Source organism: Mastigoproctus giganteus, chromosome 10 (assembly GCF_048544385.1).
Source record: "Mastigoproctus giganteus isolate SK-2022 chromosome 10, ASM4854438v1, whole genome shotgun sequence".
In the NCBI taxonomy this organism is placed as follows: Eukaryota; Metazoa; Arthropoda; class Arachnida; order Uropygi; family Thelyphonidae; genus Mastigoproctus; species Mastigoproctus giganteus.
In genome coordinates this window covers 196387065-196403423 of record NC_143584.1, presented here as the reverse complement: position 1 = coordinate 196403423, position 16359 = coordinate 196387065, and the positions used below count along the sequence as shown (strand labels likewise).

Here is a 16359-nt window from a genome sequence, read left to right as displayed (position 1 = left end):
AATTCCATTTTTAACCCAACATTAAAACCCATAAGAAGCCTTGTTCGGAACTATTTCTTAAATTAATAACTCCAAGGGCAAAGAGGGGGGAGTGGAATTTAATCCGTCCAACGATGCCACGTGGGGAGGGGCGAATTCGATCTGCTCCTGCACTGAATTCTGTCCCACGCTGGGGGCGAACGTATAGAATGACTAAGAGATTATGTGACTACCCTTTACCTTCTGACCATTTCTTGTTATATAAATAATAGAGACCTCAGTCCCCTATACCGAGGGCCCAACAGAATGCCAAGGCTCTCTAAAATTTGAGAGTTAAGGAGTCATAAATAAAAGGCTGTCATATGCTGGAGGTAATGAACACTTATTTCAAGAAAAGGGTGAACAGAAAGTGGACATGGAAGAGTCCAAATGTATTAACAACTAACGAAATAGACTTCATCCTCACTAACAGAAGATATATTGTGAATGATGTTACCGTCCTGAATAAGGTAAATGTTGGAAGTGATCACAGAATGGGAAGATGTAAATAAATAAATAAATTTTCTGTTTATACTCCGGGACGACCAAACGGTCAGAGGAGTTTACAAGATAGATAGAATACAAGAAACAGCACCGTATTCAGTAGTCACGGGCTTGAACCCGGTCACTCAAGGCACGTGTACTTATGCACCCGCGCGCCTGACCACTAGGCTACGGCGGCCCTTTTAGAAGAATATTGAGGGAATGTTTTCCTGGTAATCCGCTTGAATACTTATATCCTAAGACGTAACTTTGAATGCTGAAATCTAACGTCTGTTGTGACTCATCAGGTACACCTCTCTATCCAAATGGCACAGATGCGTTCCAGCAGAATAATCTGCCGTGCCACGTTGCCAATACTGTCCGAGTTTTGTTTTTTTCCGACCACGAAAGTGACTTCCAGATGCTACGGTCGCTGTCAGATATGAATCCCATTGAACATTCACAGGACTGGGTTTATTGGCCAATTCGGAATTTGAATCCTCTGCCATAGACATGCAGGACGCAATTCTGGAGATATGGTGCAATGTACCTCGTGTAACTTTCAGCAGGCTTAGCGAGTTTGTGTGGTGGGTAACGGTGTACCTGCATTTATAATAGTGGTATAATATTACCACTATTATAAATGCAATATTACCACTATTATAATAGTGGTATAATATTACCACTATTATAAATGCAGTCATGGTGTTTTCAATGTAGATTTAATAAAACTAGCTTTGTTAATCTATTGGCTATTTGTGTTTATTTACGAACATGAATATTTGTATAATAATCATTAAATACTTTATACCATGGTGAGTCAACCAAAAACTAGGTTTGTTTACTTCAATAAGTGGTATTTTATTTAAAAAAAAAATCATTGGTTTTTGTTACTTATCTAATCTGTGATTCTTGCAAAATTCTTTGATCGTTGCAAAACTTATTACTGTTAGCACCATTGCTTGATTCTTTCCATCTCACCATCGTGATGAATCCTGCAAAATCCTTTTTTAGTTTTCCAAAAATATGAGTATCGCAGAAAGAGTCTGGATGTGGGGGATGGTAATAATGAATAATTATTTTCTAATTATTTAATGCATATGTCTTATTTAATTATTCCCTGTATTCTACTATGCCCCCCGTTTTGTCCCCTCCCACTTTACACCTGATTTGTTAGATTATAGGGGGTTCTCAATATTATAAGTATTCCTCCTCTGGACTGGCTGATGTTCAAAATGACTGACAAACTCATATGTGTTATATATAACAATATTTATTGACACTTTTTACATGGTAATCAAACAACAACAAATAACTGAGTATTTTTAATCAGTTGGACCTTGTTAGACTGCTACCAATTAACTGTGTGCATATTTTGTAATCAAAACTACCAATTCTAATATGCCATTGTGTTTCTTCATGTACCTCAACATTGGTTCCAACAGGTCCAGGTAATTATTACATCTCAAAATCCACAAATCAGTATCCCTACTGTTTAACTGTCCTAGTAGGTCAATAAGTAACAATCAGCATACGAATAGATAAATGTAAGCATTATGTGTCCCGTTTCCAAAATTATTATGTAATACAGATCAACCAGTCAAAAATAATCAACCAAAATTAATTAATAATCTTCCCGTTTAACTAATCCACAATTCATTAATTAATTCTTGACACTCAATTGTCTACCTGTTTAAACAATTACCATCACAATAAATTATACTCTGACTTCAATCACTAGTTACTAATTGCGACTTGTTAAACATTCTACCTTCTATCCTTTGTTACTTAATTAATCATTTCCCCCTAATCTACTATTATATCAAAACTCCCCTTCCAACCACAGATTAACTTGTACTTTAATGCACTACTCTTATTTCCTCTACTAATTTGAATAGCTATCTGTCTCTCTCTCTCTCTCTTTGTAGTCCAATTATACGTACATCTATATTTTTTCGTTTAGTATTCTTCCCTAAATTTATAACGTTCTTCTAGAGTCCTTTTCATTACTAAGCTAAGATTTTCTGTACTTAACTAGCACTTACTCAATTTGCTGAGCATTTCTCCCTGCTTGGTCCTCTCTCTCTCTGCTCTGAAGCACAGTCTGGAAGGCGAATGGTTGGTCATCCGTGGGACACACCAATCTACCGGAGGTTCGCTCTTCCGTGGGTACTACTCTGCTGAGTTAAAAAAAAAAAAAAAAGGATCCTTTCTTATGTCATTCTCTAGAATTCTCCTTGGGCGCTCTCCTTCCGTTCTCCATAAAATGCATCAGCTTCTCACTCTGTTGTTGTATTCATTTTGCTACTGCTGTATCTTCTTTCTTCCGCAGGGACACATTCCTTCCCCAACTTTAGACAAAAAAATTTCTCACAAGGAAAATTTCCTTCCCATTACTAAGCTATCACCCCAGAACTGTAGCCACAACCGCCATCCAAACTCGACCACGACTCTCCTCAGAATGCTCCAAAAAAAACTTCTCTCTCTGCTCTCTTCAAAATTCTCCCCTTTTCTCACTGACCAATCGCTGACCTTTTCATCCCTTCCCCTGTAATTCCCATTCGTCCCCTATACTCTTCCGTGGGCGTGCCTTCCATCCTTTATATGAGAAGGCTTCCAGTATCCAGCAATTTCTAGAACTTTCTAGAAAGGTAAACAGAACTTCCGGTCAGCCAAGAAGTTTCCACATCTTCTTTGTGACCTCACATCCACACCCATTTATTCGTCGCGCTTCACCTGCCATTAATTGCCCCATGAAATTTTTAAAAGCGCACTCCATTACTCAGTGCCTTCTCTATTGTGTACTGCCCCTTTCTCAAGTGGGATTTGTTTCGGTCTATTGTTCTAAGGCAGCACTCCATCCTCTTCCGGATGGAGTGCGGCTCCATCCGGAAGAGGATGGAGTGCTGCCTATGCTCAGTGTACATCAACTACGAACTGCTCCAGATTGGAGCTCCTATTGTTTCGCGTGTTCGAAACGCTTCCCCCCCTTTGCTACGTTAATCCTCCTCTTACTTAAAGTAATAGGCGAAATGAGCACAATCAAGCCTGGGACTTATCTGAATTATCCTATTCAAATCTACTACTATTAGTTTGGACCTGATATATTTTCAAATGGTTGTCTATTAAAATACTAATAATTTTTCAATATTAATAACCATTATTAAATAACAGTTGTAAGAACAGGTCCTTACAAGGAGTTCTTTTCTTCTGCCAATTGTCTTTTATCTCGTTTAAATGCAAGTTTTCATTTAAACGTTAACTTTTCCAATTGCAATCTCAGGATGTCGTCAATAACACGTGGTATAAATTGGGGAAAGGAACCCCCTTTCATCTTCCATAGAGAAAATTTCAGTTTGATATATCTTTTCTGATGGTGAATCCAGAATATCAAGAATTGTTATTACTATAGTTTTTCAGAGACTGCATTATACACAGAATATCATCGAATTTCTCTTATGAAATCGAAAACTAATTGTGTTTGCCTTTTTCTTTAAATTTTAGTTATTTTGTTCTGCTTCTCTGAACAGTAAAACGTGACTCCTAAGTTGATATCAAAACGTAGCTCAAACCAATAATGCCCTAACAGGCCACAAAATAATTTGTGTTAATCAAATCATTTAAAAGATTTTAATGTAACTCTGCCTGAAGTCATTGGTAAAATCACTTCTGTACATTAACAAATGTTGACAGCACCATGAATCTACACAGCAGGTCTAGATTAAAATTTGTGGATAACGTAAGAGACAACTGTGTATTTCTTGTTTATCAGTTTATTTTGAGGTTGCACGAATACCGACCACGTTATGAAAACGTTGAAACAAATGTGAACGAAATTTCTTTTAAATATATAAAAAATAATGTGTTGTGCTATCCATTTTAAAAGTAACGCAAAGAATTTTCACTCAGTAGCAAAAATATTAGAAACCTTTTGCATTTGCTCTCATATGACCAAAAGTTCCTCATTATCTGGTCAATACTGTAAGATTTCCTGGTGTTTCTGACTCAATCCAGTAATGAGCAAGACAGGTTCTTTAAATTTTCAGAAAGTTGTTCTTGTATCGCGATTAGCAGGAGTCGAAATTGCGAAAAAGTAAATCACTAGCATGTCAGAAGAAGTTATGTCAAAAGTGTGCAAAGATTGGAAGGAAAAAGGAAAATGCAGCTCTAAAATGAAGGTATACAGCGGAAAGTCGGTAATTTAAGGATGCGGCCACAGAAGTTTAATATCAATTGTGCTTCACAATAGAGTCCAATTTGTTACGAATTACTGGAAAATTCAATTTGGGCAAAGAAATGCCGATTTCCAATGAACTATGCACAGGAATTTGAGAAATGTGGGAGTTTTCAGTTTTGTGCTCAGATTTATTTAAATATTTAAAAAATATATTTTAATTGAGCAGTGCCACCAATGCCAAGACTGAACTGTTGTATTGTAAAAGAAAAGATCGTGTCGTATAACGATCGAAAATTTAAAATTTTTGTTTCAACGAGTGTGAAACGATGGCGTGAGCCTCGTATATCCGTGCATCCAGATTTAATTGTCCATAACTCAAAGAATGGAGATAGATTATAATAGTCGTTATATTGTGCTGCTTCTAGCTGGGACAAATCATACCATGGGTCAAGTTACTTGCAATAAATATCTTCTTTTTTTTTCTTTTTTTTTTTTGTCGTATCTGACGAATTTCATCTTGTATTTCTTCACTTTTAACAGTATTGCGATGAATTGTTTTAGTGCAAGAGCACAACTATGCACAGTGCAAATATTATAACTGAACAGTCCGAGGGACATTACCGGTATTTTAAACATCTACTCTGGCTGCTTAATTTTCCAGATCTGAATCCAATTGAGGATGCCTAGAATTGTTAGAATGGGCATGTCAACTTCGCAGTATTATGTCAACCACAGTACAGCAGATGCCAAATATCCTAATGGAAGTATGGGCAAGTCTACTGATAGATGTCCACAATCATTCAGTGCAATATTTAGCACAAGGTTTACGGACAGTATTTCGAGAAAAATGTGACTCTACCTAAGCATTGTATAAAGGTTTCAAAATTTTTGGAAACTGAGTATATATTTGATTATTGAACAGAGTATTTATGACTTTTTACCGTTTATTTATGCCTTTTTACCATTTATTTTTAGGGAACATGTGATATATAAATAGAAAACAGAGTTAAGGTGAGCTCTCTTAGTGGAAAGAACTAAATATCATAAGAATTTGAATCACCACTGAATTATCAGTTTTAAAGGATTCAGTTGGAAAATATTTAAAACAGATTGAAAATTTATGATAATCCAAAATCTCGATAAAATTTGAAATGGCAAACCGGACACTATATGCTTAGAATCTGCTTCCCTAATTCTAACAAGGTTTGTATGAAGATTTTTTCTGCACTTTGGCACAACTGCCGAACTTAACAGGAACAGGAAAAATAAATGAAATATTTTGCGTAGCATCAAACAGAAATATTGCGCAAAAGAAATAAAAAACTTTATAAGTCATACTACCATCAGATTATAATTTGATTACTTCATAATTATTGTGATCGGAAAAAAAGGCATTAACACATCAAATACAGACCGTAAGGGAAGATGTTTAATTTGTGAGCTTATGTGGAAGAAATTCCCATAATGCAGATAACACATTCATTAGATTTTCACCTGACCAACCAGTGCTTAGTAATTCTCAGTAAGAGGAAGCCTTAAAAGTTATTTCAAAGGTCACTTTCCAGAAAAACGCTTCACGTGTCCAAATCCTGTTAAACGTTACACACGTGCAAACAAGATACCATAGCATATCTCAGAGTTCATTGTGGGAAAAAAAACCACTTCAACCAATAAATCTTCACAAAGAAATAGGCCCAAAAAATCACCTGAGGATGAATTTAAGGAGAAACCGTTCATCTGCCCAACCTGGAAGAGAAGTTTGCAAAAGACAGGAAAACTCAGAAAACATTTCAGGATTCATAATGGAAAAAAAAACTTTCAGCTGTCCAAGCTGTGAGAAGAAGTTCTCACATGAAAACAGCCTGCAATATCATCTCAGAATTCATTCTGGCAAAAAATCTTTCACATGTCCAACATGTCAGAAGAAGTTCTCCCTGTCAGCGAACCTCAGACGCCATATCAGAATTCATACTGGAGAAAAGCCTTTCAGCTGTTTAATCTGTGACAAGAAATTCTCAAGTAAACCCAGCCTGCAATATCACCTCAGAATTCACACTGGAGAAAAACCTTTCAGCTGTTCAACATGTCGGAAGAAGTTCTCAGATAAAAGTAGCCTGCAAGGTCATCTCACAGTTCATAGTGGAGAAAAACCTTTCAACTGCCCCACCTGTGAGAAGCAGTTCTCCAGGAGTGGATACCTCCAAAACCATCTCAAAATTCATTCTGGAGAAAAGCGTTTCTGCTGTCCAACCTGTGAGAAGAAGTTCTCAAGGAGAGAATATCTCAAAACCCATCTAAGAGTTCATACTGGAGATAAACCTTTCAGCTGTGCAATCTGTGAGAAGAAGTTCTCGCAGAGAGGAAACCTCACAACACACGTCAGAATTCATACTGGAGAAAAAGCGTTCAGTTGCCCGACCTGTGAGAAGAAGTTCACAAATAGCGGAGACCTCGCAAAACACCGCAGACTTCATACTGGAGAAAAGCCTTTCAGCTGTCCAATCTGTGAGAAGAAGTTTTCACAGAAACAAAACCTCACAATACACCTCATTATTCATACTGGAGAAAAGGCTTTCAGTTGTCCAAACTGTGATCAGAAGTTCGCAAGGAAACAAGAACTCAAAACCCATTGCAGAGTTCATACTGGAGAAAAACCTTTCAACTGTCCAACTTGTGGAAAGACGTTCCCATACAAATCCACCTTAAAAAGTCACCTCAGATTTCATGGCACAGAAAAAGCTTTCATCTGTAATGTCTGTGAGAAAAAGTTCTCAACGAGAATAGGATTCGAAACCCATCTCAGAATTCATACTGGAGAAAAACCTTTTTGTTGCCCAACCTGTGAGAAGAAGTTCTCAAGAAAAAAACACCTCCAAGCCCATCTCAGAGTTCATACTGGAGAAAAGCCTTTCAACTGTCCAATCTGTCGGCAGAAGTTCTCGCTGAAAATTCACCTCCAATGCCACCTTAGAATTCATACAGGAGAAAAACCTTTCAGCTGTCCAACCTGTGAGAAAAAGTTCTCCGTGAGGGTACACCTCCAAACCCATCTCAGAGTTCATACTGGAGAAAAGCCGTTTAGTTGCCCAACCTGTGAGAAGAAGTTCTCACAGAGTTCCAACCTTGCAAGGCATCTCAGAATTCATAGTGGGGAAAAACCTCCCAACCAGTGAGAACAAATTCTCACAGAGAGGAGCTCTTGCAGCACACCACAGTATTCATAGTAGACAAAATCTTTCAGCTCCCCGACCTGTAAGAGTTCGTGTGGACAGCAGAACTACAAAACCATCTGAGAATTCATAGTGGAGAAAATGTTTTCAGCTCTCCAACATGTAAGAATTTCTCAAAGAGAGGATCCTAACAACACACCTCAGATTCATAGTCGAGTTAATTTTTTCTGCTGTGAGAAGAAATTATGAGAGAGAGAGAGAGAGAATGCCTCTGAACCCATTTCAGAGTGAAGACAGAACTCTTTTCGCTCTCCAGCATATGAAAATTTCTCACATTGAGGACACCTTACAACACAGTTCGCAAATCATAGTGGAGTAAACCTTTCTGCTCCCCTATCTGTGAGAATTTCGCAAGGACAGGAACCTCGAAAAGATTCCTAGTGATTCTTAATGAATAAACACATTTATGCTGTGCAACCTGTGAGAATTTCTCAAAGATAGTAATGCAAAGACCAACTCAGATGCTGGAGAACAGCCTTTCAGCTGCATAAACTTTGAGTTCTCTCCTACAGAATGCCTTAAAATCCATCTCAAAATTCATATTGTAAAATTCTTTCAGCTGTACAGCCTGTGGGAAAACGTTTTTTCAGAATAGGTCTACGCAAAAACCATCTCATAATTTATACTGCAAAATCTTACTCAGAATTCCTTTTGAAGAAAAATGTTTCCCAACCGTTTGAAAAAACTCAAAACCAATAAATAGCCTTATAGCTATTTGTTTTCGAGTCACACGTGTTAGCACGTTTGAACAAAGAAATGAAGGTCACGTCATTGTACATATCGATAATAAAATTTCAAATGTGAAGCGTTCATTAAAAGAACCAATTTCTGTAGCAATTCTTAATTATCGGATCCTGCAGTTCTGAAACTTGTGAAAAAAATTGCATGATAAATAAAACTAACCACCCATGTGTGGATTCATAATGAGAAAATCCCTTTCACCTGTCCAATTTTTCATAAAATGTTTTCAAGAAATGGACCTCTCCTAAGAGATCTTTCAGTTTATTTTGGAGAATACCATTCATCGTTACGTTCAGTGGAGACTGCTGAGAAATATATCTCAAACGATCGCAGTGTGCATACAAGAGAGAAATCGTTCACTTGGTATTCATTGCTAAGAAGAACAGAAAGGATACTCATAAAAAAAGCACATCATGCGTTCGAAGGAGAAACCTTTTAGCTGTTGGATCAGGTAAGAATTCCTTAGAAAAACGAACACTTTAGATTTCTACCATTTGAAATTGTATGATTAAAATCCTAATGCGGGTAACATCTGAATGACAATGAAATCCTGTGGAAAAATGAATGTATGAACCAGAGCTGTGATGCTCAATACGTTCTATGTTGATATCAATCTTTATAAAAGAATAAGAGAAGTTTGCCTCAATATGATACTCTCCAGAAATTAAAACGAAAACAGATAAAAAATAAAAAAATCTTACCTTACAGTAAGAAATCATTAAAAATCAAATTAACACAATTAAACATCAATTTCACGCAATTAAGAAATAAGAAAAAAATTAATTTAATTAGGAAATCGCAAAACGATTTTCCTTCCTGAAGCTGACAACGTTTTACGACCGTATGTTGCGATCACAGGATTGAAAATTAGCGAATAGCGGTGAGCATGGAACTTAAATAGGATTGATTTGTCTTCTCGCACGCGCTTTAAAGCCGATCTGGTTAGCCGGGTGGGCAAAGTGCTTGCCTGGCAACCCCTAGGTCGCGGGTTCGAATCCCGTCTCGGGTTTGGATCAAATTACTGCAAAAACTTGGGAGGTGCATTATGGCCAATGTGCCAACAACTACAAAAAAAAAAAAAAAAAAAAAAAACAATGCGCGTAAAAGACCACGAATCGGAGATGAGATATGGGTGGCGAATATTAGCAGAATTTTCGTGTAATTAAATTCTACGATTTCTGCAATTAATAGTTGCGTGTAATTACGTTGAACACTAAATATTTTGGCTTCGTTAAAAGAAAAAAATATATTTTTTTCGATAACGGCGTGAAAGGCTAATTCGGAACGAGAAGTACGAACTTAATGTTTGTACTACTCTAAAAGATTCAAAAATAATACCTATTTAAGTTCCATGATCCCCATCCCTGTTCTGCAATTTCATCCCTTTTATCACTACACACGGTTGAAAAGCCTTGTCAGCTTCAGGGAGGAATATTGTTTTGCAATTTTTTCGTTAAATTAATTTTTTCCTTAATTTTTAATTGTGTTTATTTGATTTTTAATTATTTCTTTCGGTAACGTAAGATTTTCGATAATTTAACTCTTTTCTTTTAAATTCCTGGAGAGTATCATATGGAAGTGTTCCACGTATTGTACTGAGGTTGAGTTACTGTTTTCTATAAATATATAGTGACAAAAGAAATAAATAGACAAAAAAAAAAATTACATCACTTGTGAATTTTGCAAACTAAGTGTTTTGCATTGCATTGTGGATTGCAAAATATTCGAAATGCATTTATCAGATGGGATATACACTGAGTGATCACTGAATTATCACCACCTACTTAATAGTTCATAGGTGAACTATTTTTGCTCTTACACTTTTTGCTCTCACACCTGGCACTGATTCAACAAGATGTCGGAAGCGTTGGTGAGGTCGGGCCAACCAAGTTAGGTGTAATAAAGTCAGTAATGCACGTATGGAGGTGATTGGTGTATCCAGACGTCCGATATGCCTGTCCATAGTGTTCCACAAGTGCTCTATGGGATTGATATCAGTGGAATTTGGAAGCCAATCGATATGCTGGAAGTTAGAAGTGTGTTTCTCAAACCATTCCTGCACAACAAGTGCCCGATGTCTTGGCGCACTGTCATCTTTAAAGACATCATTGCCATACAAGAAAAAGTAACATAGCTGGGTGTACCCGGTTGTTCCACATGCACCAGGGGTTCGAGTTCCTGCCAGTGAAACATACAAACGCCTCCATTGGCCTGCACTTTTGATACCATACATGGTGGATGAAGAACCTTATTTATTGACGTCAAATCCGTATACGACCATCCATGGTGTGGAGTAAATAACGTGACTCACCCGACTAGCACACCTTCTTCAGTCTTCTCACGTCCAACTTGCATGCTCTTTGCACCAGGCGAATCTTTTACGCCGGTTAGTAGAGGATTCCGTGTGGGGGGGGGTAGTCTGCTGATATAGCTCATACGAACGAGCGTGCGATGCATGGTCATGCCAGATATCGTTCTGATTTGGCCGTGTCCTATTGGACAGTCAACTTTTGAACAGTGTACCACTTGTTCGCCTATACGAGTCGCCGGACCCGGCGCTCACATCTAACATCAACCTTTCGCTGATCTTTTCAGATTTGCCGTCGGGTCATTGTTTGACCATTTTGACGCCAATCCTGGTACACTTTAACTAAGGCGGCTCTCGAACACCCCACCAGTTCAGCCTTTGGGAAATCGAGGCACCAGCTCGTGAAGCACCCACAACCTGTCCTTTAGCAAAGTCCGATAAGTTTTTTCTTGTGCTCTCGGAATTTTACTACCTACGGAACCACTGGCACTGGCACTATGCTGCGTAGGTCGACTAACTCTTCACTCTCGTATCTCACGTGGTCAAAGGGTCATATTCAGTTTTTATAGGAGTGGTAATAATTCAGTGATCACTCGGTGTATATCTCTGTGAACAAAATCCAATAAAAGGACTCCACCTGATATATCTAATTGCTATAAATATCTTCCCAAAGGATAAAACGTGCAATTATTGGAAATATGAGAAATCATGACAACCAGATATACATTTTATTGCATTTACGTGTACAAACTGATATGACAAGTTAACGTAATAGTATTATGTACTGTAAATCAGCAAAATAAGTTGTCATTATTCTGTTGTTGTTGTTCCTTCTCGAGCTGCAATTACAGCCTTGCAAAGATCTGGTTTAGATTTAATCAACTTATGGATATACGGTTACTCAATTTCGTGGTACCACACCCTTACATGCTCTCCTGCAGCTGAATCTTACTTGGCTTCTTCTGAGCAATTTTAGTGGACGTTATGTACCAGTAATTTTCAATATGGTTCAAATCTAAACTTTTGCCGAGCCAGTCTCAACACTGTAATGCCAGCATTTCTGAGGTATGACTGCACCTTAAGGGAGAAAAATGAGGGAAAACTTTGGTATAAGTATTTTTTTAACCTTGTGAGACAAGAAGACAAACTCATCATTAAATCTAAATAGCATAAAACTTCCTCATTTTGCTGTGTGGCAAGGTGCTGGGTCCTGTTGAATAATATAGATTTGGACGTTTGTGGTGATACCTAACAACGGGTTTCAGGCAATCTTCCTAGGTAACAGTGTAGGTTTCTGAAGTCACCGTTCCGTTAATAAACTTAATTCGCAACACTCCTTTGCTTGTTATGCAACCCTACACCATTTGACCGAAAGGGAACTTTACAGTCGGTGTTATGCAGTCAAGATGGTATGCCTGCGATTTTCGTCTTCTGATATATCGCTTTCCATCAGAACCATGCAGGTTGAATTTCGATTCGTCAGTAAAGATGGTGTCCCCTTGCTTCTTTGTCCCTGAAACATGCGTTTTAGCCAAAGCAAGTCGCTTCTTCCTCATTTGTTGGGTCAACTTCTTCTTGGGCCGATTGACGTACAGACGACATTCCGAAAGCTGTGTTTGGATAGTTTGTGCATTTGTTTTAAAACCAGAGGCCATCTCAAATTCCAGTTTTAGATCAAGAGTACTAGCATGGCGATTACGAAGTTTCATCGATCTTGGAAAGGCTATTCTCTCTCTTACGGCTTGATCCAGGTCTTCTCTTCACATCACCGGTTTCACTCTCTAATTTCAGCACTCGGAATACTGTTGACTGGTGGCAGCCTTATCAGCGATAGCATGCATAGAAAACTGTTCCTGGGACCGAGTAACAGCTACACTTTTTTCTTTGTTGTCAACTGAACATATGGAGCCATGTTTACACCACAAAACTTGATACTAATGAGCGTGTATAGCCTTCCAACGCCGTATACATAGAAACGACTGATGCAATACGTTGCAGTTATTGTCTGATGCAATACGTTGCAGTTATTGTCTGATGCAATACGTTGCAGTTATTGTCTGATGCAATAGAAAGGTTCTCTGACGCAATACCTTTGCGACAAACAAAATGACTAATCAAACAATATGTTATACGTTTCACTACAAATGTTACTTTTTTTAAGGTGATGCAATTTTTGTTGTCCGTCACTCTAAACTGCAATGAACTAAAATCTCATCATATTTGTGGTGAATTTCTCTTTTAAAATACCATTCCTTTACACATAAATTTTAGTAATTTCTTCATTTGAATAATTTACTTAATTTTCTTTTTTCAATGAAATAGACTTACTCGGAAAGGGAATTGAATCGATTCTCTTTCAAAGAAACAGAATTTCTTGTTCGCAATCATATATTTCAATTATGACTCTCCCGTAAAAAATTGTTAAATAAGTTACCGACAGGATCCCCTATGTCCGCATTGTTACTCTTCTACAACACCTAGAAAAGTGCACTGTCTGCTTTGTATTCTAATTTAAAAACGACTTTCTTCCACTTCCATTTTTAATTCATCAGTATTATACCTTGTCTACTCTACTCCAAATGTATACGGTATTTCGCATCTGTACTGCTCTGATCATCCCAAAATCCTATCCAAAGTCTCCCTAAATGTATTCTAGTTGTCGCTGGTCATAAGTGCTATTTGCGTATGATTTCGTGTGGTGTAGGTAAAAAAAATCCGTTGAGGCTTTTTTTTATGAAGATCAAAGTATTGTTTCAATGAGTCTTCAAAATATTTTCTGCCACTCCTATTAGCATTTTTTAATTATTTTCACATATGACAGTGACGCCTGAGTGTTCCAGGTGTTCTTTTGGCCTGTGTGTCATCCTCGACCAATTCATTGCTGGAGCAGTTTTTTTCCGTCTTAAGTGTTTGTTATACATACTTGTCAAAAAATTAGAAAAATTTGCAAATGTCGTTAACTGGTAGTTAAACGTACGGTATAGTGGACATAGTGTTATCTCTCAGCAGAATCAGTGGTACCCCACAACACCGCAAAATTTTCACTGTGTAGTTGAAATATCTGCCAAGGCAAATGAAACTGTGGGTACCATGAACAATCTGTGGGAAAGAACCAGTTTATTTTATTTCCAATCCGTTGCGGACCAATACTTTTGTAAAATACAAAACTCGTGGGCCAGTAACCGACGAATAGTCTGTGACCAGTAACGTCCACGACCAATTTCCAATATGTCGCGGACCGGTAACAAACTGTTCATGGGCCGCACCGGTCCGCGGACCACACTTTGAGTAGCAATGATATTGAATGCAATCCAGTGTTACCATCTCTGTTATCGCAAGGTCTGACCAGTTTTATATCTCTAAATACTAACATCTTCCAGTTCTGCACCTTCTATGGGAGTACTTCCGAAAGTGAGAGGTACAGTTCACCCGGGGGATTATCTAGGGGTTTAAAGAAACACGGAGGGGAGAAGGGAAATTTGACACCTGACCTCGTGCGTGTTCATGGCTTATTTACACTTAGTGAATAGAAATCATGGGATACCTACCTGGTAACGGGTAGACCCACGTTTCGCCGTGATAATTGCAATTACGCAGCTAGGCATTCAGTCCACTAGTTCACAAAAGCGTTCCACAGGTATTTTCATCCTTACTTGCTGCACTGCTGGCCATAATTCCATCTAATTCCTGGGTGAAGGATCCAATGCTTGAACGGACCTTTGTACAGCATCCCAAAGATCTGCAAGGATGGACCCGCAATCTGGACAGCTTAGAGATGTGTCTAGACGTACAAGAGGTCCCAGCATGCTAATGCATGTTAGGTGCCCCGACATTTAGATACGTTGCAGTAGGAAGTATACGTTTCTTACTTTAGTTATCATAAATCCATTGTATATTGTCTTCCAGAAATTATGGAACTTTGTGAATGATCAATAAAATATTTAAAATACAAAATCACCTTTATTTCGTAATCAATATATCTAAAAGAAACGCGAACCATGTTTTTCATCAAGTCATCTACGTATTCGGCAGACGCGCGACTTTTTTATTCTTTTTTTTTTACAACTAGAGAAATATAATGGATACATTTTTTTTCATGATAATATGTTAATATTGCGAATAAAAAATAAAATGATAATATTTCCCATATCACAAATAACGAATTATCACAAAACATTCTAGAATATAAAACAAATATTACATAAAAAAAAAAAACTGTTCTAGAAAAGGTACACAAAAATCACAGATTACGTGAAAAAAATTATTACACAAATATTCAAGAAAAGTTTATTCTATAAATTGCCATATGCAATTTACTTCTTTATTAATATTTGTTTTTGATCTTCTTTGCTCAATAGCTGAGCTATTATTATGGAGGGATGATTTGACATAACGATCAGGATCAAATTAAAGCAATGGTTTTCCAATTAGGTGTATGGTCATTATAATCTGCAATGAGTTTAATTGTCAACATTATTCATTCATTCACATTTTTTCGCACAATATTATTCATTACGCTGAAAGCTTGCTCAGCTTCAGCACTGCTAATGGCAATGGTTTCAAAGATATTTCTGGCTTTTTTAATTGAAAAGGGAATTTCACTCGATTTTAAAGATAAATTGTCTTCGACAAAATCTCTAAAATCATTAATTTTTATTTCATACTTTATGAAAAAACTTAAATTTCTTATTCGGTTTTCAATCTTGCCACCGAGATGAAAGTTCTTTTAAATTCCACGATTTCTGGTAGCTTATGTTTAAAATTTCTTTAAATGGTATAATTATTTTATTTAATTTAAAATCACCCTGTTGCATTAATAACTTATCCTTTAAGAATAAAAAAAAAACAATGTATTTAATAACTTGTCACGAGGTAATTTTACTGTTCTTACTTTCGATTTTGATTCCTTCAAATTCTTTCAACTTCAAGTTCTTCGAATATTGGGCAAAATGTCGGATGTTCAGCTACTGTGACCATGTAACCACAGACAAGAAAAATTCAGTGAAAGACATGGATCACTCACTTCTCCGAAAAACATACACCCGTTTGTGGGAGTAAAGGGAACCACAACGCAGCTTCCCCATAGGCTATTATCCATGTCGGGAATCTTCTTAATCCTCTGACTGGCTAAGGAAAGCATATTGGCTTGCGCGACTTCTAGGTATGGGACTGCATAGGTTTTACTGACACCACTAACATTGTGAAACGGGTACCTTTCATCCTTAATTCGCACTTTTAAATTACCTAAATTGCCTAAAGGCCAGAGGGGAGAACAATGCATACAAAGTTGTCTCTCCTAACCGTTCATTACATGGAAATTTTCTTCCTTCAATGGAAACTTCTGTATTTTAAATGTAACTACCAAGAGGAATTTAAAAAATTAAATCAAAAATGAAGCAATT

At 37.3% G+C, this 16359-nt stretch overlaps 1 protein-coding gene across 1 annotated transcript in view; it reads left to right on the top strand.

Moving 5' to 3' along the window:
• The window catches only part of LOC150079723 (uncharacterized), a 58947-nt gene that overhangs the window by 3668 nt on the left and 38920 nt on the right, over positions 1–16359 (top strand). The window contains exon 2 of the mRNA XM_090383190.1: positions 6558–7825. Coding sequence (XP_090239316.1) covers positions 6558–7825 — 1268 coding nt within the window. The remainder of the gene's footprint in view (positions 1–6557; positions 7826–16359) is intronic.